Genomic DNA, 27,263 nt, shown 5'->3' on the forward strand with positions numbered 1-27,263 from the left:
TCATACCTCAGCTCAGGATAGACGTTCTCCATGTACCAGCGGAAAGGTTTGCAGTTCAGCTTCCGCCGCAGCGTCAGACGGTCTGCAATGCTACAAAAAGAAAAAACGATGAATGCAGAGACAGAGAGAGGGGCAGCAGAAAAGAGAAAATGGAAAAGGGAGGGAGAGAGAGAGAGAGAGAGAGAGAGAGAGAGAGAGAGAGAGAGGAGAATGTGAGATGCAGTGAGGAGCTTTACATGATTCTTTGTGAAGAAACTAAATCCAATTGATTATTTAAGAAAATCCTATGAGTTGTTAGTTGAGTGAGTTTCTTTGGTGAAGGACAGCCCTTCAAGCTACAAATGTACTTAAAAAAAAGTGAATGATATGATAAAAAAGACAAGAAAATCTTTCTTAGTAGCTGTATTATCACAAGAATTTATATTAGCAAAGCAATTTTTTATGAAAGGGTTTTAACTACTGAATCGCATTAATTGCTTGATTAAAACTAACAGAATGTGTAGAAAACATCACAATTAACAAGAAGAGACAAAATCAGTGGATCTCTAACCCGTATGAGACAAAATTAGATTAGATTAGATTTGACTTTATTAATCCCACAATGGGGAAATTTCTTTGTTACAGCCGCAAAATTTCACACAATTTTTGAGGTAATATAAAAAAAAAAATCTAAGAAAAGACATTTAACAATAGGAATGTTAATGGGAATGTTATATTGTTTTACTGTTTTTAGTATTTTATTCTTTTTATTGTTTTTATTTATGCCCAGTTGTGTATGATGTATTCTATTTTAATAACTGTACAGCACTTTGGTCAACTGAAGTTGTTTTTAAATGTGCTCTATAAATAAACTTTGACTTGACTTGACTTGAACAATATATAAAATATACAATAATAATATGCTACATACAACTTAGTGGAAATTAAGTGGAGAATGTGCAGAGTGCAGATTATATGCAAAAATGTTTAGATTGTGCTGGTGTTGTACAGTCTTATCAAACCTGTTGTCGGAAGTGCACAGTGAGAGAAGATGGTGACAGTAAAGTGGACAAACCTGCCAAAGGCCTTGCCCTGGGCCGACGGCCTGGCAGAGTAGTAGTACTGTTTATACTCGTCCATCCACACCTCTGCGGCCCGCCGGGTGTTCCTGCACAGACACAGACACACAACACCTGCTCAGACGCTGTAATGACAGTGCTGCTGGCGCTCCTGCAGGCGGCTCTAATGACAGTGTCGCACACAGAGAAAGCCTTGACACACATAAACAAACCATCACGTCTCCATCAGGAATTTCATCCTCCTTAAACTCCAGGTCGAGAAATAGAGCTTTAAGAAACACTTGGTTGACCTAGTTACCTCACCAGCTGAGACAGTAAAGTATAAGTCAGTATTCTGAGTAATGAGGACAACTCAGTGGTGGAATGTAACCAAGTACAGTTACTCAAGTACTGTACTTAAGTACGATTTTGAGTTACTTGTACCTGAGCATTTCCATTTTATGTAACTTAATACTTCTAATCCACTACATTTAGAGGGAAATATTGTACTTTTTACTCCACTACATTAAGCCGCCAGCTGTAATTACTTTTCAGGTTGAGATTTAACCTTTAAAAAATATGATCAATTTAAAATTGATTGTAATTAAACCTCATCACAGTATATTAAGTAGTTAAAATGAGCCCTACCTTGACAAAATGTAAATGTTGCTTACATAAATGCATCAATACAAATAATATAATTATATATTTTATATAACAATGTGAGTGGGGCTTATTAGACTTTTTTTAATTTTTATAAATTAAACCTCATAACAGTGCAGCAGTTAACATGAGCCATACTTTGAGAAAATTAAATCCCTGCAATACAAATAATCTAATATTATGTTTAGAATATATATAATTTACTGAGTGGTATAACGAGTACACAAAAAAATAGCCTGTAAAGTCATGCAGTTATTAGTATGTTTTTGTTTCTAAATCATGTTTCAAAAAGGTCAAAGAGTTGGAAATCTGTGGTTTAGTTCATCCAGGGAAAGCTGGATCTCAGTCAGTATCCTGGACACTGAAAACAGTTATTTTAAGATTAAATAGTTTAACAACTTTATGTCACATGATGTCTGGCTGAAAGACGTTCTGAAAACTTTTTCTGAATTCAGTTGCTTCCTAATCTCTCACTGCTGACTGAGTCAAAACGTGTGAAACTCTCTTGCTGAAGCTTTTGACTTCACACTGAACTGTGCTGAATCATGTGATGTGATTTTAAAGCTGAGTAAAAGATTAGGTGTCTTGGCAGTTGCTCAATTGTTCTGCGGTGTGATAACGCCGTGCAGCAGACAGGAAGTCTCACAGGTATCAACCCACTCACTTGATATAGGTGAGAGCGTTGCCTTCTGGGAAGTCATACGGGTGCCGTTTCCTGAAGACGTGACCCACGCGGCTGCAGGGAAGAATCTCCAGGCTTCCTCCGCACATCCACACCCGGAAAGAAAGCTCTGAGAGAAAGGACAGGGGGAGAGGTCAGGCATGTAGGCAGGCGTCTGTCTGTCTGTCTGTCTGTCTGTCTGTCTGTCTGTCTGTCTGTCTGATCATCCCTGTAGCGACTGGCCGTGTTTACCTGCTTCACTTCTGATGCAGCAGATGGCTGTAAGCAGTAAATCAGCAGTATGAAAGCTGTTGTAGCGGATAATTGAATGCTCTGCTGCTTTGCAAATTCCAAGGACACGATTGGCATTTTGGAGCGCTGGCTGCTGGGCCTCTGCAGCATCCAGAAGCATCTGCAGTGGTCCAGAGCCAACACGGCTAAATACAATGAAGGCATCAAAGTGTCCAGTCTCATTACTTTAAATTTAATTTTTCATTAAGTTGTGTGACTGGAAACATCAGTTTTTTAACAAATACGTAAACATAGCAGTCAGCAAGTGGAATAAGCTTTATTTTACATAGTGATATTCATCCAAGTGAACACAGGCTTTTATATCAGCATAGAATAGAGGTGGGGGAATAATTTGATACACCATATTATTGTGATATTTTGCGTGACAATATTATATCGATTCATGACTGCCAAGTATCGATATTTAGTGTTCCATGTGCATCAGGATAAAGCGGCAAAGTTAGGCTTTTTTAAAACTTTTCATTCATTCATTCAAAAAAAACCCCAAAAAAACAGAGCAGTGAAGCTTAAAGTTCAGGAAAGTTTGATAAAATGCTGCAGTTGTTGTCGTCCAAACATGTTTGATATCAGTTCAGTTCAAGTTGACTGAATACTTTGTTGGTCAGTCTGTGGGTTTGACTCTCATTGTGGAGAAATAAAAAGACAGCAGTAAGATGAATAGACCGAGAAATTTATCTTATTTGACCAAACAATTCTTGATTGAATGTAATTCACTCTGAAACTGTCTGAAACTTCCTAGCCTTGCAGAGTAAAGCTTGGTTTTGTGTATTTATTTACAGACGTTGTGACCTGTGGAGGATGATTAATGGAAAGTAATTCTTCTGATTCAAGTTAAAAAATCATTAGTGAGCTCACCAAAGTTCTCCCCTCCCCAGATGTCCATGTGGGTGTCATACTGGCCCAGGTGGTTGAACCAGCTCTTGTCCATGACGAAAATCCCGCCAGCAATGACGGGAGTCCTGCAGAGTCAAGAGGAGACGAGACGTTTACATCTTCACTTACCGTCACTCACTCTCTTATCCAGAGTCTCTACTGATGCAGTTTAATATGAGACTGTGCCATCAAAGGTCCCTGAATTCTCTCAAATCTATTTTGTGTACTGGGTTTGTGCAGACACAGTTGTTCCATTTATATAACAGACAACATGTCCTTGAGGCGGTGCGTGTTGACTGCTTTGCTGCTGTTTGTTTGGCAACAAAGCACAATATCAGCTGATAGAATAAAGGCCTTGAGGTGGTTCTGCGGAGGTAAATTTGTTTTGTTTTTTTACTTAATATTTCAGTTTTGTACTTACATGTTGTGCATTACTAAACTAATTTGTGTTTAATCATTTTACCTCTATTTTACTCTATTTCAGGGCAGTAAAACACACAAACACAGAGCACAGAGAGAAGGAACAAGAATGGAGTAATAGGATCAGATTTTTCCTGCCACGGGCAAATCTATTTAAACTGTAAACAAGAGATGTCCCAAATGTTCCTACATGGCTGAATAGAAAGGTTTTGAGCCGTTAAATGAGAAGTTATTTTGTAATTAACTTTAGTGTGAGCCTTGTTTGATCCTTTAGTGGTGTACAATCACAGCAGTGAAGAATATCAAGGAAGAAAAACAAGTCCTAAGAATTTCTTTTTGCCAAAATGACATATTTATCAGAACCAGAAACTGTTAAAAACAGAAATTATCATTGAATTTTCAAATGTCAAACAATCCTCAAACAAATAATCTTAGGAAAAATAACCAAATTTAAGCTTAAAATAGCTGTATTTCCTGACACTCACTTTAATCTACATGTCTCTTTTAAATCCTGGCAAAAAGAAACCATTTGCACTAACCAGATCCTGTAACAAACAAAAAATGCTGCACTCCCCTGTGCAACTGTTAAGATATGAATGGCTCATCTGAGACCAGTGACAAAAATTCAGTGAACCTTCAACTGAACTGCAGACTGTTTACACAGCAGAGAGTAAATGTAAATAATTCAACATATATAGCATGTGGAGGCCCCTTTTTTAATATTGTTAACATATGTGTGCACTTGAAAAATCTTCATATATATAGATTCCACTTTTTCCAATTCTGTAAAAAGTAATGTACCTTTTTTTAATGATTTATGGCCTTATAACTGTTTTATACTGCACAAAAGAAATGATTCAGTTTCTCCCTACTTCTAGCCACGACTGTGCCGTTTCCATAGAGATGCAGGACTTATATATTTTGTGAAAAACGAGGCCACAGTGAGTTAAGTGAAGTTAAAAAAAAAGACTCCTTGAAACTGGTTGGGGTTCGGAGGGTTGATGCATATCTATAATATTTCATACAGACCTGATTGCCTGTGTCGGGTCGCTCCTCGCCATTTTCTGCTCGATGGGAATCTGCTCCCATTTGAAGTGGAGACTCCAGTCGAATCCTGGAGAGAAGGAGACGAAAAGAGAGACAAAAAGTCAGACATATCTACAACCCTGATTCCAAAAAAAGTTGGGAAGTTGTTTAAAATGTAAATGAAAACAGAATGCATCACATTTATCTTGTCTTTGTACTGTTTTCACTTGTAAGGGACGTGCAACTCATCAAAGACGATGGACCAGATTATATCTTGCTGATTTTCTTGAACTCATTTTATAGCAACAAGTCCTTGCAGAATATCTTCCCCTCTGACTTTAATCCATTTAGGAATTTCTATCATGAGTTTATAATTGGTCAGGCAGGGGTCATGAGTCTTGTGAAACAGGGTTTTTCCTGGGTTGCAGCTCTGTGTTATCAGCTGTTACTGTGCATGGTTTGTGTGTTTTGTGTCCTGACCTCCTCTCAAGTCAGCGGAGGCGGCCAAATAGGCGAAGTTATCCAGACTGATGACATCAATGATGGGGCTGACCACTCGCGTATGATCCTGCATTGGAGGAGGACACATGATCATTAGGGACATGATAAAACATTTTACATTTGGACTATTTTTTAACTTCTCTGGAGTCACAAATGGTTTAAGTCAATATTTATATGCATATATGTATACCGATGAGCAGGCTGTTACAGTAATCAAGCCTAGAGGAGATTAGGGCGTGGACCAGTTTTTCGGTATCAGAGAAAGTGAGGAAGGGGCGGAGTTTAAAAATGTTCTTTATATGGAAAAAGCAGGTTTTGTACAGATGTTTGATGTGGTTTATGAAGGTAAGTTGTGGGTCCAGCTTCACACTGAGGTTGGTAACTGAGGTCGAGAGGGGGATGACTTGATCGGAGAAGGAGATGGTGGTTATTACGGGTGATGACTGGACTTGATGAGGAGTGCCAATTTGTATGGCTTCGGTTTTGGAGCTGTTCAACTGAAGGAAGTTGTGACTCATCCATGCCCTAATCTCCTCCAGGCAGTTGGAGAGGGCTTGAGTAGGTGATGATGAGAAGATCGGGGTAGAACATAGGTTGGGGTGACTTGCAGAGAGGGCGGAGATATACAGAAGTTAACTGTGATGTAAGGACGTGGGAAACTGGTTCAGAGCTGGTTCACAAGTTGAACCAACAGCGAACCACACAAGCAGCGGCTTCATACTGGCTCTGGTCGAAAAATAGTATTATTAGAGGTAAAGTGGTGGAGAGATTATTAACATTTATCCATGACATAATAATTATCTCTATATTAACCAGACTATGAATTGAATCTTTATGTTTCTGAATAATTAGGAAGGGAACTTGCAGCTCTTTTTAATAACAGATGAATTGACTGCCAAGGTGCACGGAGACAGGAAACAGTCTGAAGAGGTCAAAGCTCTTCTATCACGAGGAATCAAGGCACTAATCCTGACGTTTCAGTTTCAGTGATAGAAAGCATCAAGTTTCATCTTGTTTTAATTAGACATTTAAGTGATAAAGCCCAGCCAAAGAGCTGGTAATGTCAGGGAAACATTTTTGGAGTTTTATCTCAAAGGTTTATTCCCAAAAGACACAAAAATGAACCTTTAACACTGTATTTTGATATTGTATTCATATATAATCGTGGATGGAATATTATTATTATTGAACAGGCCAACCGGTGTAGTGTTGCAGGAGTTTTGAACTCTTTCCGATAACAGACTAATTAGGAACCAAAAACTTAAGAGATGTTAATTCAACAACTGTCACTCTAGCCATGCATAATATCACGCAACATACTCAGCTGTCCTGCTAGATGGAAATAACAACAGAAATTCTGACCTATAGTCAAAAAGATTAATAAATAAGTGGCCACAGTTTTTACACGACTGAAACTTTTATATTGAAAAACATTTCAATCACACAAGAATCTTCCTCTTTTGAGTGAAAGTTCAGCAAAGTAATTACGTTTTCTTTGTGTGTGTCAAGAAAATAAATATATATATATATCGCTGTAATGAACACTAAATGTCAGACCGTGCTCTAGGGGCGATGAATTAGTCTCTCACTGCAATATGTGACTGAAAACAGGTTTAACGATTGATGAACTGCCTGTTCTGTGAAAGAGGGATGTTCTCTGCTTCCCTCTTTCTAATGAACTGGAGCTGTTCAAATACATGTGAGCCCAAAGTGAACTTTAACCCATTTCCTTTATTGAGTTGTCTTGTCTTTTGTGTTTTACAGCGGTGGCATGCAACAAGCACATTAACTCCAGTACTGTGCTGAAGTACACATTCAAGGTTTTAAGATATTTCCCTTTTATGTTACATTTCCCTTCTACTGTCCTATAGCTGTACTCAAAGTCAAATATTGCACTTTTACTCAACTACATTTGTCTGTTAGCTTTATGTAGTTTTTAGATTGCAATTTTTCAGACAATTTATGTCCAGTGAAAACAAAAACAACTAAATTTGTGATCACGATTAAAATTAGATTAATTGTGCAGCCCTAATGTATATTCAGTCTATTATCATTGCTAACCATTTTGACAATTAATTAATCAATCTTTAGAGCAACTTTTCATGCAAAACAGGCAGAAATTGCTGCCCTCAGGCCTCTATATAAACATAGAGATCACCTGCCTTTCTCTGCATCATATCACTGTGTATTATTAATACTTTTACTAAAGTCAAAGGTCTGAATACTTCTTCCACCATTGGTGTTATATTATGAAAAATTAGGACAGAAACTGAAAAGTAAAAATCCCTTGTTTACTGCTTATATCGTGCAGACGTAAACACCAAACCGCTCCATTTTTCCACAGTTCTCAGTGGACACAAAAGAGAAGCAACATGAAGCTTAAAGTAAACACAGTGCAGCAGAGAAACTGTTGATGCTGATAGCGTGCTGCATGTGTCTGTGAGTGTGTGTCTCTGCCAACACTGCTGTTTGCCCATGAGGCATCTGAATGTGTTCGTGTAGTCCAACAGCTTAACATCAGGACAATCCAACTGACTGTTTCCAATTAGAGCCGTCCCTCTCTCCGCTCAGAGGTTGAACCCGACGTGAACTTTGTGTTCATTGCACCAAAAAGTGCGGGGCGGGGAGGGGCAGGGAGGGGGGAGCGGGTGTGAAATGCCACTTTGCCAGAGAGCAATTTGGAAAGTGATGCTCTCAACAGCTTTGAGCAATAGACATTTATGGGTCTTTTAATGAGCCTCTGTGATTTGCTAATGCATGAAGAGGCTGTACTTCCAAAATGGATGTCACCGATGATCTCTCAATATCTCCTTTTGTTCTCTCTGAATTTATTACAGTGTCGGTCCGTCCCTCACATCTGGCTGCTTTTAACGTAGCTAGTGAAGGAGTTTAAGCTTATTCTTCCTCTGTATGTCAAATGATTTACATGATAAAAACTGGAATTGTGTTTTGTGCACGCTGAATGTCACAGTTTCCAAATGTCATTTGGTGTTTGGAGATCTCTATTCCTTTGCTTCATCGCCCAGTAATGTCACATCAGGTCTCTGAGTAAGAGAGCAACAGAGGATGCACTGTGCAGCTCAAGCAAAAAGGTCAGGAGCCAGACTTTTGTTTTTCTGCCTTGATTCATGTTCTCTATTGTACATACTTTGTGCTACTTAGAATTTACTTCACAGCAGAAACATGGCAGAATTATTCAATAATCTCTGAAGATATTATCTTGAGTTTAAAGTGACAGTTTTTTTGTTCAAAACTGTTACAATATCCTGACAGCAATACATGTGATGGATAATCTGTGAAAGAAGTCATGTTCCTCCGCCTCTTGCTCGTGCTCCCAAGTACATTTACAAGAATCCACCACACCTGAATGAAAACAACCAATCAGAGCTGAAAAGTTTTGAACACCGCTGGGGGACAGTCTAAAATGTAAATATGCGTCACATTTTGCTGCCTGTACAAACGACCTATGGGGTCGTTTCTGAGGGGGTCTCAGTCTCAACTAGTGATAGGTAGCTCTGTAATACATATTTCGCACTGTTGCTATAAAATGTAAAATCATGGATGAATAGAGAGGCGAGTCCCGTCTTATTCTGATGGAAGCTGCTTTTGGTGCTTTTGGCCAGAAAAGTTCAAATTCTGTGCTTATAATCAAATTCTGATAGGAAAACGAGTCATTTTGTGGGGGTTGTTATGCTCAAAAATGTATCCCCAGATTTAGAGATGTCTCTTTCCCATTGAAAGTCTGAGAGTCATTTTGAACCCAATGTGTCAATTTACAGACACTGAAGTTGACACAGATGTATTTTTTGGCACTTTGAGCCCAACAAGCTAAGTGCCCTCCGGTTCCATTATATTTGATAGAAGGCAAACATTTCTACACTGATATCTCCAACACTCAGCAACTCACACCAAAACAATCTAGATTAATAAATAGCTCTACAGGTAAGAAAAAAAAATATATATTTTGGGGTGAACTGCCACTTAAAGAAAGCCAGCTTACCTAGAATATTTCATCACTGCCTTAAATTTTCTTTCTTTCTTTTTCATCTTATTTCATGTCAGTCTAAAAAACATTTTGGTACCAGATTTATATACCAGTAACGCTATTTCTGCTTCATTTCTGAGAAACGTTTTCAGCTAAATTGTTAATTGTTTCTGGTCTTTCACACAAATGGTTTCCAACCCAGGGTCGGGTCCCAAGATAAATATGAGAGGCATGAATGACTGCACGATGATTAATGAAAAATATTTCTGCAGCACAAAGGTATGTTTATGTTTGCAGACTTTCTTCTTATCTCCCATTTTCCTGTGAAATTCTGGAGAATTGAACTTCAGTACTCAAAAATGTTTCAAATAAAACAACAGCAGAAACACTCTGTGGTTGATCTGCTGAGGGGGAGTGGTAGCAAGAAAAAGAGAGGAGAGGGGCATCAAACAACCTCTTATGGTACATTTTTAGCTGCTTCTTAAGTGTATAATGGCTGTAGTTAAATTAATTTAGCACTTTACCATTAATCTCCATTGTCTAAAAGAAGATAACGACTTTAAAGGCGTTCTTAAATGTCACCCCAATGTGCAGGGAGTTCATATGATATGGACTTAAACCCCAAATCCTCCTTCACCTGTGAGTGGAGAACTCATTATAGGTACTTAAATGTTAATTAAACTAAAGGGGTTTCATTTGAGGCTCTAAATCAGCAAATGAAAAGTGTCATTATGTTGCAATAAAGAACATAGATGGTGATTCTGCTCTCAGAGGCCTTTGTGAACCCAGGACTGTGGTCCTCAGGAAGACTAATGAATCCCGGGCCGTGTACAGGCGGGCCGAGGCGCTGGTGAATTATCGCTGAGCCTGCCGCTCTCATAAATGCCAGACTAAAAGATTGTAATGCAAGCCGTATGAGTCACAGCGGCCCAGAGCCAAAGATGACTGTACAGAAACACAAACACCATGTGCACACACTCACGATGTGTGCTCTGAATAAAACATTGAGGGGTTTTCTACAGTAGATACTTCTGTGTATATGAGTTTTGTTACATGTAGAGTTTGGGTTTCTAAACAAACAGCAGACGTTTGTCCCTCAGCAAAGTACAAATAATTTATTTATTCTTCTTTTAAAAGGAGTAGTTTAACGTTGTGGGAGATAAATCTGCTTTCTTGCTGAGGATTAGATGATAAGATGACCACGCTGATGTTTGTGTGCTGAATATGAAGCTGATTAACTTAGCTTAGCATAAAGATTGGCACCTGGGGGAAACAGCTAGCCTGAAAAAGTCAACAAAACAGATACTAACAGACGTGTGCACTTGAATCACATGAATTGGTCCGAGTCATTTTCAAGTCACAAATTTGACTTTAGACTTGAAGACTTGCAACTTGACTTGGATTTTAACACAAATTACTTGTGACTTCACTCCCAACACACACACAAGTCTGTGAAAATCTGCAAATTGTCATTTTTGTACTTCTGATTTTGTGCTGATGAAACTACTGAGATATAATGTGTTAATAAGTGAGCTTTAAAGGTGCTGACCGGCAGATTTTGTTACCTTCAGACTGCGAAAAAAAAAAGAAAGAAAATCTAGCAAGTAACAAGTATGCTTGTCCAATTTATCATCAAAATATCTTATTACACTTAATAAACATTGTATTCCAAGACATCCTAACAAGTGAACTTTCACTTGTTCAATTGGCTTGTTCATGTTTTTCCACTTGGTGGCTGCTGTTTCCAGCTACATATTTACCGTACAGACATGAGACTGGTATCAATCTTCTCAGAAAGAAAGCAAGAAACTGAAACAAAATGTCATACTATTATTTTAGCATCACTCCAGACTGGAAACTGTGGGAAACATCCAGCCTGGTTACCAAAATAAATCTACCAGCACCTCTTAAGATCACCAATTAACATTTTAAAGCTCTTTTTTTAGCTTCACAAAACCAAAGTGTAAAAACTGCAAACAGCCAATTCTGAAATGAAAAAACTGAGATATGATGTGAGCTTTAAATGGGCTGACAGGCGGATTTTGTTACCTTCAGACTGGGAAAAAAATGAGAAAATCTTACCAAGTATGCTTGTCCAGTTTCTCGTCAAAATATCTTATTGAAATTAATAAACATTGTATTTCAAGACTTCCTAAGAAGTGAATTTTCACTTGTTCCATTGGCAGATTTTTGTTTACTTGTTACAAGCAAAAAGCACCAATATTCATGTTTTTTCACTTAGTGGCTGCTGGTTCCAGCTACATATTTACCATACAGACATGAATCTTCTCAGAAAGAAAGCAAGAAAGTGAATAAATCTTCTCAAAATGTCAAACTTTTATTTTAGCATCACTTCAGACTGGAAACTGTGGGAAACATCTGGCCTGGCTCTGCCAAAGTTAACAAAATAAATCTACCAGCACCTCTAAAGATCACCAATTAACATTTTAAAGCTCTTTTTTAGCTCACAAAACCAAAGTGTAAAAACCTCAAACAGTCAATTCTGAAATGAAAAACTGAGATATGATGTGAGCTTTAAACGTGCTGACAGGTGGATTTCGTGACGTTCAAACAAACCCAGGCTAGCTGTTTCCACAAGTATGCTAAGCTACGCTACGCTAAGCTAAGCTGCTGGTTCCAGCTCTATATTTACCACACAGACTTGAAAGTGGCATCAATCTTAACAGTAAAAGTGAATAAATGTTCCCAAAATGTCAAAATATTCCTTGAATGTGATGGCAGCATATTTTCTGTGCATTGACAGGACCGGAGGAAGGAGGAAGGGGAGAAACTGCAGATAAAGGAGCTCAATGTTTGTGACTAGAGTTGTTTTTGAGATAGAGTCTTATGAATAAATAGTGAATGGAGACAGTCAACACAGACGCGGCGCTTCCTTTAAACCAAGGGAGTGCATGAAAATGTGAGGCGCTCTGGAAGCAGCTCCGTCTGAGTGTCAGACTTTAGTGGGAGTGCACATGAGGGAAGAAGTGATCTGAAGTAAAACATCTCCTGCTGCAGAGTCAGTGGGAATGTTTGCCTGTGATGGGGGATGGCAGAGGATTCTAGGGAGCAGCTGTGCTGGTTAGAGCCCAGTCGCAGGTTAGAATTGTCAGGGGAGGGAGGAGACAGCCAGAAAACAGACTATTACTCATTAGCGAGTGATAGAGGTTTCCACAGACACATCTCTCTTTTTTTGAATCAAAATCCCAGACAATCTTGTATCAGTGAGCGCACACGCTTATCTCTGCAGACGCTTAAATGGTGTATTTACATGCAGCGTATGCTCTGCGTGTGTGACTTTGTGGAATTGATACAGAAAAGCAGGCAGAAACAGTGAGGGCTCACAGCCAAAGTGCCCTTCAAGGTTCACATGAAAATACAGCCGAAAAAAAACAAAAAACGACAGTGAAAGAAAATCCCCCTGATAATGAAAAGTGGCTGTTTTTTTGCATTTCATCCCGCTCACATTTTTGAATTGCGAAACACTGATGCATGAATGTGATGGTAGTGTCCCTGGTGGGCTGAATAATTTAATTTCTAAGATGCGGTGAAAGGGGGAGAATCTTCCCACTGTGTTAAAAAAAAGACTGCTTTTGATTAGAAATGAATCCGGCATGCAGCCTGGAGCGAGAAGAAACACTGTCACCATGCACAACACAACCCAAAAACACAACACGGACCAACAAAAACACTAAGTATGACAGAGTCAAGTGGAACATGGCTCCATACAGTTTCCAGCAGTGGCAGAGTGGAGTGTGATTTCTGTTCTAGTATGACTTCAATCTCAGCTGAACAAATTGAGTGTTTGCTTAACAATACGCAAAGCCAACGTATTACATCACAACCAATAAAATCTACCATGAAAAGGAGCAAAATCCCCTCAAGCGTTACATCACAGGCGCAAAAAAAACACTGGAATGTGTGTGTGTGACTACATGTCGGTGTGTGCTGCACGTATTAAGTGTCTAATTGGAGAGTGTGAATGACGGCAGGCTGTGAGCCCGTGGGTCTCTACCTCTTTGACTCTCTGGATCATCGGCTGGAGCCAATCAGTGTTGACCTCGCAGTGGCTGTCCAAGAAGGTCAAGACGGACGCAGAGGCCGTGTTGGCTCCTCGGACACGTGATCGGATCAGACCTGAGGGGAGAGGACAGGGAGGAAATGACACTGAAGTCTGAAACCTGTCAGATATGTACAATTTCATAAAACTGGTTGCTGCTTCACTGCAATTGAGACATTTCTATGTCTAATGTTTCAAAGGGACTGTTGTCATGAAACTGAAGCACACTGTGGGTTATTATTGAAGGTGCATGTCAGTCAGTTTGTTTGTAACACTGACTTCTCCTCTACTCTTCTGTGGCTCTGTAGGAGCTTTGTCAAGTTTGAAAAAAAAAGAAGAGTTTTTGAGTTAATATAATTAATGTAGGATCTGTTTCATTTTTTAGTATTTGACTGGTATTAGGTTCTACAATTCTGGACATTTTGATGTCTCCTGCATCCTTAAAAAAAATTTTTTAGTTTATTGAAAACCCCCCAAAAATGTTGTAGAGGTACATTTACCTTTCTATTTCTGTAGAGATAAATGTAAAAAATAAATAAGATAATAAAAATAATCAGGAATAAGCAGATAGCATTGGTGGTTTTAAAAATTTGCATAAAATCTATTTGATTAAACTTTTAAAAAAATGTTTTGGTCATTAGCTTTGTTTCCGATAATACCTTGCACAAGCCACATATCAACAGGTCTGCTTTAAATATGAATTGAATATGAATGACTTTTATAGGTAGACACACAATGGCTGCATTGTGTTCTAGTCTACTGAGTCAACTCTGGACAGAATAATGTGTCTTTCTGTTCTACAGTTTAAGACAGCTGTTGGTCTTTGTTTACAACCGTCTCAAAGCAAGTTTACAAGTGATGTTGTTAAATGGACAAAGACTTTTATCTAGTCAAACTCATTTAAACTGTATTATAAATGATTTACTTGGGTCACATTGCCTGTGTGCTCATTGCAGAAATGCAAAGTGAGGTTTTGATCAATGTCAATTTTCCCTTTAAGTTCTTTACAATTTGAGGACCTTTTTTTAAGGATTTTATCATCTGTGTGTCTGGGATGTTTACATTAGACTGTGAGGTTGAAAGGGTTTCTTTACAGAACAAAAAGCCTTTTGTAATGGAGCCGGTTAATTGGATTAGTCTGAAGAAGATACCAGACTGTGTCTCACTATTTGCCCTACCGACCACTTTAAATTGCTTGTAAGAAGATGAGAAAAAAGCGTTAATTTGAAGCCAAAAGTTAATTCAATTTTGAAAGACACCAAGTTAAGAACGGAGTCGCTACAGGCAGGGAGGAATAGCAACAAAGGTGTTTTTATCAAAAGTGAAGTCATTTGCATTTTACCCAGCGAGTGTGGAGGAGGTTAATTGTCTTTTTTTTCTGTAGCAGCTCCGGTTAATTAAACTGATGCATCTCATCATCTTAAGAGTTTTGTTCCAAATACAAAGATCATTAAAATAACAGCGACTTTGTTTGTGAAGATGACTTTGTTTGTTTAAAGGGCACAAACAGCAGCCTTGAAGGCTGACTCTCAGACACTTATTTGAACTATTCAGCTTTTCTCTATTAAACCTTGATGAGGAAGTCTTGTTTTTCTCAGATTAATTTAGCTCGCAGCATCAGCAGAGATGAAGAAAAAAACAGATTTATTTGCGCTACATGGAAATAGGCGTCGTAAGGAAGGAGTGATTATTTTCTACATCTTTTTTAAATCAAATTCCTCTGAGATGTACTTTGTAACAAGGCGGATCTGTCTCAAACAGCCTTAAACAATGAGTTCACACAGTACAAAGCACAGCAGAATAAACAGCATCGAACAGACGCTGAAGAAGCTTGGCTCACTGCTGCTCGCCGCAGTTTGGTAGAACACTGTTTACACAAACACAAAGAGACTTGATAAATAACCAGCAGTGCAGAACAATGAACAGTATACTACTAGAACAAAATAATGCCAAAGTGCTTTTTTATTAACTGTTTCTTTAAGGATGCAACCTTCAATATTTTTGTTACTGTCAGTAAATCCCATTAAGGACCAAAACCAGCAATATGTCTATCTGTCCCTCAATGTTCTCTCACATCCCTGTCTGTGGCTCTCAGCTCCAAGCCCATTGGTTCCTACTAAAGACTTAAATCTTTAAAAACAGGTCAAGAATAGAGAGTTTTATTTTTAGAAATGGATCAGTCATTTCCTAACACAACTGGGCACTGCAGAACACTGAGAGAGTATGGTGCATTTTTTTGTGGTTTAGTACCAGGAGATCTTGATGTGGTTTAGTACCAGTAGGTCTTGATAAGGTTTAGTAGGTCCTGATGTAGTTTAGTACCAGTAGGTCCTACTGCCCTTACTTTTTAACTATGCAATGTTTGACTTGTGCTTTTTATTATTTTATCTATTTTCTTATCCTGCTGTATCTTATTTTATCTTATTTGTGTTTTTATTTCTATTTCCCTGTTTTTACTGTTTTCAATTGTGTCTTGCTGTTTTTAATGTTTATGTAAAGCACTTTGAATTACCTTGTGTTGAATTGTGCTATACAAATAAACTTGCCTTGCCTTTTGAGCCACATGTTTCACTGACGGCTATTTGGACAACAACTGAGCTAAATGGCAGAGAGGAATAAATTATATCAGGCTTTGACTCACAGACAATGCTTGTTATTAGGATCAGGATATTGTTGTTGTTGGGGTTTTTTTTAACAGAAGTTGTTGACAATATGAATAAGACACACCATCACTGGACTATTACTGGGAAATTTACTTAAATCAGACACTTCATCCACTCTTCTGGTCACCTGGCAAAATGACTTCGTGGAAAACGATAATCCTTAGTTGATTATTAAGTACTTTGACATTTAATTAATGAGTTAATCGATAGAGAAACTAATTGCTTCCATTATTGATTAATGGTTTTTAAGATAAGATAAGCTATGGCTTTATTTATCCCGCAGTGGGGAAATTAAGTCATCACAGCAGCTCAAGATATAGACACATAGATAAAGAAAACAGAATGAAGATTATTTAAAAAAAAAAAGAGACATATACATTCATTCTATACTCATTATATACACACAATTCGAAAGTTACGTATGTAACTACGGTTCTATGAATCCTGGATGACCGCCAGAGGCGGTGCATAAGCACTGAATGACTTCGTCTTGCGCATGTACAGGTCGAGTAGTTATACCAACAAAGTCACGTGTGACCCCCTGATGACCCCCGGATAGGTTATATCTTCCGGTGTCATCAGAGGATCTGTTCCTGCAGAATCTTCTCGCGAAAACACGAGGGTTCTGAGTGACTGGACGCTCTGGCGGTCATCCAGGATTCATAGAACCGTAGTTACATACGTAACTTTCGTTCTATTTCATCCTTCCTGACCGCCAGAGGCGGTGCATAAGCACTGGATGACACATACCAAAAGAGTCACGAGGAATCCCACCTACTCACCTTACTGAGTGGAAGTAGAGGAACTTGGTAGGAGGACCACACCCAGCGGGTGAGGAGTGGCAACATTCACCCGGTAAAATCTGGTGAAGGTGCTCGGTGACGCCCATGAGGCCGCAGCACATATGGTCTCCAGGGGCACACCTCTCAGAGCCGCCCATGATGTGGAGACGCCCCGGACAGAGTGGCACCTCACCCCGGGTGGCAGGGGGTGACCACCTGCCTCATATGCATGGATTATGACGTCCACAATCCAGTGAGACAAGCGCTGCTTCGACAGTGCGTGACCCTTCTTCGGACCACCATGGCACACAAAAAGCTGGTCTGACTGGCGTAAACTTGCGGTATTCCCAATGTATGCCTGTAAAGCCCGCAGAGGACATAACAGCTCAGATGTATCGTCCCCTTCCCCTTCAGGTGGGACAAATCTTGCCAGCTGGATAGGCTGATTAAGACGTGAGCTCGTCAGAACTTTAGGCTGAAATGCCACATTCGGCCATAAGGTAACCCCTGAGCCATCAGAGTTCCACCTCAGACACGAACTACTGACTGACAGGGCATGAAGCTCCCCAACACGCTTCGCTGAAGTGATGGCGAGGAGGAAGGCGGTCTTTGCCGATAACCACTTCAGTTCTGCCCGTGCCAGTGGCTCAAAGGGAGGCAAGCAAAGGGCACCCAGTACCAAGGGCAGGTCCCACCCTGGAGCTCTTGGTGCCTGTGGGGGATTCAGTCTCAGAGCACCCTTCAAAAAAAGGGTCACCAGCCTGTGGCCCCCCACAGTGCTGCCATCGACTCGATCGTGCCGTGTCGAAATAGCAGCCACATACACTTTCAAAGTAGAGGGACGCCGCCCGCTATCCAGGAGGGATTGCAAGAACTCGAGAATAACGGGCACAGAGCAGCGTACAGAGTCCACACTCCTGTCTGAACACCAAGCCGAGAACAGCTGCCACCTGTTCTCATACTGTGCCCGGGTAGAAGGTGCCCTGGCGTTCAAGACAGTTCTACGGACAGAGTCAGTACATTCATTCAGCAGTGGGTTCGGCCCTGCAGAGGCCAGACCCACAGTTGCAGGCGGCAAGGGTCGGGGTGCCAGACCCTGCCCCTCAGCTGAGAGAGGAGGTCCTTCCTGTCGGGGAGGCGCCATGGCTTGCTGCGACAGAGGCTGTGCAGCAGAGGAAACCATGTCCTTCCTGGCCAAAAAGGGGCCACCAGAAGCAGTGTGTGGCCCTGTTGGAGAACCCTCTGAAGTACCGCCGCAATCAGAGGGACTGGTGGGAAGGCATAGAGGAGGCCTATCGGCCACTCGTGTGCGAGGGCGTCCTGCCCCAGTGGGCTGGTCTCCTCTATCCAGGAGAACCAGAGGGGGCAATGGGTTGTCTCTGCTGAGGCGAAGAGATCCACCTCCGCCCTGCCGAATCGGTCCCAAATCCTCAGAACCACCTCCGGATGAAGCCGCCACTCCCCCGGGGGGGGCTTGCCTCGAGACAGAGAGTCCGCCACCTCGTTCTGTCTCCCTGGGAGATACATTGCCCTCAGGCTGGCTAGGCGGGGGGCTGCCCAAGTAAGGAGGTCCCTGGTTACATGTAGTAACCGTGCAGACCTGGTGCCCCCCTGGTGGTTTATGTGGGAGACGGTCGAGATGTTGTCCGACCGAACAAGCACATGCCTCCCTACCAAGTGGGGAAGAAAGTGCCTGAGTGCTAGATGTACAGCACGGAGCTCCAGTACATTGACGTGGTCTGCTTGGGCCAGAGCAGACCATCGCCCCTGCGCTGTCCTGTTCTGCCACACTGCACCCCACCCTGAGAGGGAAGCGTCCGTTGTGACAGTCTCCCGGCGAGATGGAACAGAGCCTATGGGCACACCCTGCAGCATGAACGCCCTTCTCCTCCATGGGGACAGGGCCAGTAGGCACCGCCGAGACACCTTGATCTTTCTGTGCCTGTGCCACTTGGCGTCCAAGTGAAAGCTGTTTAGCCACCTCTGGAGGGGGCGTAGTGACAGCAAGCCCAAAGGAACGACGGCTGCAGCAGCCGTTAGTTTGCCCAGAAGGCGCAGGAACTGGAGGAAGGGCAGCCGCTGGCCCAACCGGAAGAGAGGGAGGAGGCGAGAGATGTCGGCCACCCGCCGTGGTGATGGACAAGCCCTCATGGTGACAGTGTCCAGAACCACACCCAGGAAGGTGATATTCCGGGAGGGGACCAAGCAGCTCTTCTCCAGGTTCACCGTGAGACCCAGTCGGGCCACGTGAGCCAGAAGAGCAGCTGTATCTCGAGCAGCCCGGGACTGAGACGGCGCACACACCAGCCAGTCGTCCAGGTATGGGAGAACTTTCATGCCCTGCGACTGCAGGGGCGAAAGGGCTGCAGCCACACACCGGGTGAAGACCCGCGGAGACAGTGAGAGGCCAAAGGGAAGCACCCGGAATTGGAAATGGTGGCCCTGAAAGGCAAAACGCAGGAACTGCCTGTGGCGGGGTATGACAGGAATGTGGAAGTAGGCATCCTTCAGGTCGATGGATGTAAACCACTCCCCCATGGCAATCGTCCGCAGTACCTCTGCTGTGCTGAGCATACGGAATGGAATGACCTTTAGGAACCTGTTGAGTCCCCTCAGGTCGAGGATGGGGCGAAGCCCGCCATCCTTCTTTCCCACGAGAAAGTATGTTGAGTAGTACCCCCCGGGCTGTGACAGGGGGTCTACCGGCTCGATTGCACCCTTGACTAAAAGAGCAGATAGCTCCTGGTTTAGGGCCAGGGCCCTGACCGGGTCGCTCATGATGGTCATTTTGACCCGGCCAATGGATGGGGGCCGGCGTCGGAACTGCAGTTTGTACCCCTGGGTCAGGGTGGATACCACCCAGGGGTCCGAGATGTAAGCAGCCCAATTGCTGAGCTGCTGCTGGGACATACAGCCGACGGCCGGCCCCGGCCCATCAGTTCCTGGCCCCCCGGCCTCTGGGGGCCCTGGGGGGGCGCCGGTTACTCTCAGTAACCCGAGGTTGTCTCGAGGGCCTGCATTCAGGGACCCGAAAGTCCTGGGCTGTGCGCCGCATGGGCTGTTGCACTGGAAGAGGGGGCCTCTGGTGGCCACCAAGGCGACCTTGAGGCTGAGCGCGGCGTTGTGGGGCAGCTGCTGATCCCCTTGCCCTAGCAGGAAAAGGCGTGCCTCTACGTAACCCAGACAGGCTTTGCCTGGTCTGCCTGGCTTGGACTGTCCTCTCCAGCGCCTCCAGAGCAGCCGATCCAAACAACCCCCCTGGCTCCACTGGGACACTGCGGAGGGTCCTTCTGCACGCCTCCGAGAGGGGTGACTGGGCCAGCCAGACCTGGCGGCGCGTCTGAACAAGTGTAGACATCAGCCGTCCCAGTTCCCTGGACATAAGGGCGAAAGCCTGCAGGGATGCATCACTAAAATCCACAGTGGAAGAGTCGACCGTGGACTCCTGTAGGGATGCCGAAAGAGCAAGCATAAGGTGAGACATGGAGTTGCCTATCCGACCCATGCGAGCTGCCGCGTCATAGGCCTTAGACAAAAGGCCGTCTGTGACACGACATTGGGGAGATGGACACCTGGCATCCAACCTCAGGGCCTCATCGGGAGAGACGATGAGCGCCGCCACTGTCTGTTCAATAGCCGGCATGCGACCCAGACCAAACCTGGCTGCATCTTGCATGGCTGCCAGGGTTCGGCCATCGGATGTTGCATGAGAGAGGGCTCCGGAGTCCCTCCAACATGCATGCAGCTCCCTCAGGTATTCCTCTGAAGGAGGCACTGCAAAGGCAGTCTGGGTCGGAACACGCCTGAAAAAAGCACTTGCTGGAGGCAGCTGGGCTTGTGGCATATCGAGCTGTATACGGGCCAGGGCTGTACGAATGATAGCCCCCATGGAGCTACCCCCTGATCCCCCCTCCGAGCTGTGAGCCGAGGAACGGGATCCCGCCCCCGAGGCATGGGAGATGGTGTCCTGAGGGCCTGCAATTTCCTCATATTCCCTGAAGGCAGTGGCTGAGGCCGTGGTCGAGAGGACGTCATCCTCTGGGCCAGACATGGTCACGGAAGGAGTAGGCGTACCCGCACTCCCTGCACCAGTCCCAGGCTGGAGAGCCAAAAAGATGGACTTCATCTGATGAAGCTCTGCCGTCAGCTGGTCCACCCTGGAAGCCAGCTTAGACCCCCTGGCCACCTTCCTGGAGGGAACGCCTTCAGCCTCTGCGGCCCGGCGCTTCAACCGACTGGGCCGGGTCTGGTCCAGGGTCTGGGCTGGGGGCAATTCTTCTGGCGAGGACACACCACCCAGAAGCTGCTCCATCCCAGCCAGCCTAGCAGCTCGTACCGCTCGGGGCATGAGGCTGCAGTTCATGCACGGGTTCTCCGAAAGGCCCTCCCTCAAATGCTCGAGGCCAAGGCATGAGGGGCAAAGGTCATGGCCATCCTCAGGCTGCAGAAAAGCCATGCAGGCAGAGCAACAATGAGTGGTTATCATAATTGCAACCGCCAATTATGACACCACCAAGCAGCGTATGTTGGGAGCGGGAGCGAAGACACTGCCTTCACCAACAAGGCTGTCCTCTGCACTTTCAAAAATTTTTTTTTTTTTTTTCGTTATAGGTTTTTATTATATGTATTTATTTATTTCATATAATAATAATGAACCTCCGGTTTAACCCAAACAAGGAATGATGTTCAAAATAACAACAAACCAATAACTATGCAGTTTCAGCCAGCGAAAATAGCACTGCTAACTGCAAACTGAAAGGTTACTCAAATCCAACAGAAAAGCGGTACCTTGAAGGCAGCACGGGTACGACCGAGTCGTCTACCGTAATAATGCAGTTAACACAACAAGATAAGGGCTCACTTATGATGGGAGAGGGGGCGAAAACACCGCCGTCACCAACACGTCGCCGCTAAATCCATGAAACAGCCGCCAGGCGTTCTGAGATAAACAAGTTAACACGAGCGAACACGCTGCTGCTAACTATGAGCCACCGCGGCGTACCGTTATGCTGGGAGAGGGAGCGGATACACTGCCGTCACCAACAAGTAATAAAGAGACAAATTACTCACCCAGCCGAGAGGCCAACCTTGTGTGGATGTACGACGATCCGAAGGAAGGGTGCTCACAGTGCCGGTGAGAGCGGCCGCACGCCGCGTCCCGGAGGACGGCTTGCCGCAGCCTTTGGAGGGCGAGCTCCTCGCGGCTCCGACCGAAACAGCTTGGTCACAAGGCTCCCGGCGGCAAGCTGCTAACTACGTAGCTTCGGCTATAGCGGCTCCAGTAAGGTTTTTTTTTTTGCATACGCTGACACTACAGCTGTAGTATACCTGCAACGCGAGAAGAACAAAGGAACAGATCCTCTGATGACACCGGAAGATATAACCTATCCGGGGGTCATCAGGGGGTCACACGTGACTTTGTTGGTATAACTACTCGACCTGTACATGCGCAAGACGAAGTCATTCAGTGCTTATGCACCGCCTCTGGCGGTCAGGAAGGATGAAATAGAACTGCTATTTGGCATTTATTATTAATACATTATTTTTGTGTTTGTTTATTTTCCTGAAAGTATATAAAGAAAATATATTTTAGCATATTAAATAGGTTGTTGCATGTAGTATGAACATCAATTAATAAATATATTTAAATATATGCAGAGATATACACAGTATAGTATAAGTGGTATATCATGGTATATCATTTCTGGAGCAAAATAAAATACATTTCAACTTATCCAATGTATGCATTTGCTGATTTTCTTTGATTTATAATATTTCTTTAATTTAATATATTTGTTGTTTGACCAGAAGAATATTTGAAGACTTTACGTTGGACTCTTGCACACTGTAATTGGCATTTTTAACAATTTTATAGACTTAACAATTAACCAATCAAAATGCAAAAACAATCAACAGGTTGATCAATGAGGAAAATAATCAAAAAAATATGTACATTTAAGAAATATACAAAATAAAACCATTAACTGTTACTTTAAGGATCCAACCTTCAATATTTTTGTTGCTGTGAGGAAATCATATTTAGGACCGAAACCAGCAAGTCTCAAATCTTCAATCAATTAGGAAAATATTTGAAAAATATATACATTTAGTAAATATTAAAAAATAAAACCATTTGCATTATTTTCACATTTTTTCACATCTCTGATAATACAATGATCGAAGAATAATTTAAAAGCTCAAGAATATAAATAGTTAATGAGTTTCCAGCTGTGTCTCAGAGGAGTTTCCAACCCTGCATGCAGATATTTATCAGCAGTCTCTTCCACACTTCTCATCTCTAGCAGCAGCATCCTGCCTCCTCATGCTTGTTTGTTTTTTAACTGTGGCTACATTTAACGCTCCAGTGCTTGATGACCTCAGGCTGCAGTTTGACGCATTAAATGAGAGAAAAGTCAATGACGCCTGACGGTGTGAAACCATTAGGATCTGAATAAAGTACGACTAAAAATCTTAAAAATCAATTCTAAAAGCCGCAGGGATTATTGTACATTTTCACCAAGCAAAAGCTTCTCACACGATGACTTGAATTTGGAGAGTGTTTGAGAGTAAACCCGAGCTCTCTTCGACTCGTGTACCTCGAGCTCCAGTTGGGAACGCTTGGCCTAAATTCAATATGCTTATGTTTTGTCAGCATGTGGTTCGTAAGCCCAAACAAAGTCTTCAGTCTGCAGAGAGAGCAGCAACACAGGCAGCAACCTGAGTAAGAGGGATTATTGTTAAGACATCCAAACAAATCAGCAACACTGCTTCTTTTGGCTCTAACTTTGGCTGAATTTTCTTGTTTTGCAGGTTGAGGATTTACTTTATTCAGGGATTTATTTTTAATTCAATTCAGGCAAATGTGGGTGATGAAACAAACGCTTTCATGTTTTTACAATAAGTAGATTTTTATAACGGGTGTTAAAAATGAGAAATCTTTGTGCAGTTAATATCCAAAGTAATTTCTCATCACGTTTAGGCATCAGTCCACAGCTAAGTGCTGAGATTATTAGACACTTGATTGATTGAGAGTAAAATGAACCCACAGCTTTTTTCATAATAGATTTTATATCTCTGTAATTGTAATTGTAAATTTTGTATTTTGGGGGGGTTGTTCAGATATGACTGGCTCTTAGGAATTTTTTTTTTTTTTTTTTTTACCTCTTCTTTCTATTCTTTCATATTTGAATGACTAAACAATTCATTTATAAATATTAATAAATGAAAAAAGAAAAATCAGCAGAGCAATTAATCATGAAAATTAATTTTAGTTGTCACAGTTTTTTTTGGGAGCTGCACTGAAACTCTTACTTTATCTTTATTTCATGTCATGTTCATTTACTTTATTGATTAATGAAATGGTAAATTCATTATTTTTAATGTCCTCCTCATTATGTTTTTCTTTTTAAATCTAGTTCTAATACATTTATTTGCCTCGTTTGAGTAGCCTCTGTTTTAAGAATGTGCTGTTATATACGTGTCAAAATATGAAAAATGTTTATGATTTACAGTTACTAGTTACTTATCTCAAAAGTAATTGAATTACTTTACCAATAATTGTATATAAAGGTAATTAGTAACTAGAGAATGTAACTTTTGCGTAACTTTTAAACATCTGCTTTGATGCGAGCATACTACAATATTAATAATGATAATAAATAATGATAAAACAATACGAGTGAGCTGAATGTTTCCTCGTTGACTGTGGTTGAACTGTGTGAGGTCAGAGCTTGGCGTGGCTCAGGCTCTGTGCTTTGCTCTGCCTGTGTTTCGTGCATTGTGTGTTTTATGTTTTCAAGTTGGTTTAATAAGAATTGTGTGTGCGACATAAAACATGCAGTCAGTTTCATTTTCATTGCCGTTCAGTGGGAGTTACAACACATTGGCAGAAAATCTGGTGCTGGGAGTAGTGTGTTACTGTGTACTCATAAACCTGCCTTTTTCACTTTCATTATTCTTTATTTAAGATACTGTAATTAAAAAATATACACTCACTGGCTTCTTTATTATGTGCACCTGTTCAACTGCTCGTTAACAGGAATCAGCCAATCACATGACAGCGACTCAGTGCATTTAGTCATGTAGACATGGTGAAGACGAGCTGCTAAAGTTCAGAGTGAGCATCAGAATGAGGAAGAAAGGTGATTTAATTGACTGAATGAGGCGTGGTTATTGGTGCCAGATGGGCTGGTCTGAGTATTTCAGAAATTGTTGATGTACTGGGATTTTCACACACAACCATCTCTAGTTTTACAGAGAATGGTCCGGGAAAAAAAGGAAATATCCCGTGAGCGGCAATTCTCTGGGTAAATGCCCAGAGAAAAAGGCAACAGTAACTCAAATAACCATCTTTGAATGCACAACATGTCCAATCTTGAAGCAGATTGATACAGCAGTAGAAGACCACACTGGCCACTTTATTAGGTACACCTTGCCAGCTAATAAAGTGACCGGTGAGTGTATACATAAATAGATGTTTACATTACATTCATCCGGGCGACAATTATCCTTATTTAGCATTTTTTTAGCGTCAGTATTTTCTCGTTTTTGGGGCTCACTTTTAAGAATATATTGGAGATACTGGTATCTTATGAAACAAGAAGATCTAAGGAATCTATAGGCACCATGTGGGTCAGCATATCACCCGACACCCGCTGCAAAGTTACAATGGTTTTAGCTACATGCTAAAGACACTGGAACCAGGTATGTGACTCTGTCGCGACATTATTTCACAGACTCAGCCGTATCAAAGCTATACAGAGCAGTGAAGCTTGAAGATGAGGAAAGTTTGATAAAATGCTGCAGTTGCTTTCGTTCATACATGTTTGATATCAGTTCAGTTCAGTTTGACTGAATACTTTGTTGGTCAGTCTGTGGGTTTGACTCTCATTGTGGAGAAATAAAAAGACTGAAGTGAGATGAATAGACTGAGAATTTTCTCTTATTTGACAAAACAATTCTTTGGTTTTTGTGGACAGAAAATGCAGTTAAACAGTTAAATCTCAATATATTGTATCGAAATACTCACCACATCGCAAAATGCTTAAAATCGCAATAATATCATATTGTGACTCAAATATCTCGATCAAATCGTATCGTAGGGCCTCTGCTGATTCACACCTCAAAGACACCTCTCTCTGGGAGCAACAGCTAGACATCATCTAACATTGGGAGTGCATTTAAACAAATATATCTATCTATTCCTTACACATAACTCTCACATCTCTAATTCAGGGTTTAAACACATTTCTACTCAGTTCCAGTGGCCCTTTCTAACAAACGTAATCTATCTAAAGTGGATAATAGATTTTTAAATGCAGGAAGTTAAGTAGAAGAAGACCACACTGGCCACTTTATTAGGTAAGCCTTGCTAGCTAATAAAGTGGCAGATGAGTGTACCTTCATGTTGGGAACATCATACAACATACTGGACTTTTAGGCCCAGTCTTTTATCTATTAAGACAATTTGTCTCAGCCCCCCGTGTCCCCCCGCCCATCCACACTCACCCTCTCTCCTGCCGTTCCTCAGGCAGCGCACTTTGGGGATCTGAGAGAGCAGCTGGCAGTCCTCAGCTGCAGGGAGAGCAGAGAGGAGATGGGATGTTATGGTGGAAGCAGAACACACACTGAGAAACATATCGCGTCATCTCTTACTCTGTCACTCACAGACACGCCACACACACATGTGGATTTAGTGCACTTAAAACACACATAAACACAGTCACACAAGGAGAGAGTCACACTGATACTCAGCCTCAGTCACTAAGCCGCTAACATCACAACATAATATGACCCAAACACATTACATTCAAACACAACATCCATCAGTCCTGCAAATAACCAGAAACACATCATCTCAAAAAGCAGTTCAGAGAGCTCCAACAAAAGAGCTTCATTTCACTGGATAATTGAATTCAAAATCCTTTTTCCATAAACAAATCCAGCAAGCAGCTCATTCCCATCATCCACTCCCTTTTGCTGCTGGAGCAATCTCTGGCGGAGACTTTTTGTTGATGCGTACGGATGGACATCATTACAAACAACACACAAACACAGGTATACACACACACACACACACACACACACATCCTTGAGAGGATTAGCATTAGCAGCAGAGAGTGAGTGTGACCTTGCTAAAGGATTGTGGGTAGATCAAGCAGAGACCCCCCCTCCCCGGCAGCGATACAGCCGTATGCTGACAGAAACAAGCATGACAAGTTGTAATCCTGCTTGATTAAATTTGCTGTGTGTACAAACCTGTTGGTTTGCATTTGAGCTGT

At 42.1% G+C, this 27,263-nt stretch overlaps 1 protein-coding gene across 1 annotated transcript in view; it reads right to left on the reverse strand.

Moving 5' to 3' along the window:
- The window catches only part of galnt16 (UDP-N-acetyl-alpha-D-galactosamine:polypeptide N-acetylgalactosaminyltransferase 16), a 60,763-nt gene that overhangs the window by 10,585 nt on the left and 22,915 nt on the right, over positions 1 to 27,263 (reverse strand). The window contains exons 5-12 of the mRNA XM_059352816.1: positions 26,491 to 26,556; positions 13,494 to 13,615; positions 5,473 to 5,560; positions 4,996 to 5,080; positions 3,529 to 3,632; positions 2,365 to 2,491; positions 1,055 to 1,147; positions 7 to 90 (exon numbers count right to left, since the gene is read on the reverse strand). Coding sequence (XP_059208799.1) covers positions 7 to 90; positions 1,055 to 1,147; positions 2,365 to 2,491; positions 3,529 to 3,632; positions 4,996 to 5,080; positions 5,473 to 5,560; positions 13,494 to 13,615; positions 26,491 to 26,556 — 769 coding nt within the window. The remainder of the gene's footprint in view (positions 1 to 6; positions 91 to 1,054; positions 1,148 to 2,364; positions 2,492 to 3,528; positions 3,633 to 4,995; positions 5,081 to 5,472; positions 5,561 to 13,493; positions 13,616 to 26,490; positions 26,557 to 27,263) is intronic.

This window comes from Centropristis striata, chromosome 16 (assembly GCF_030273125.1).
Source record: "Centropristis striata isolate RG_2023a ecotype Rhode Island chromosome 16, C.striata_1.0, whole genome shotgun sequence".
NCBI lineage: Eukaryota > Metazoa > Chordata > Actinopteri > Perciformes > Serranidae > Centropristis > Centropristis striata.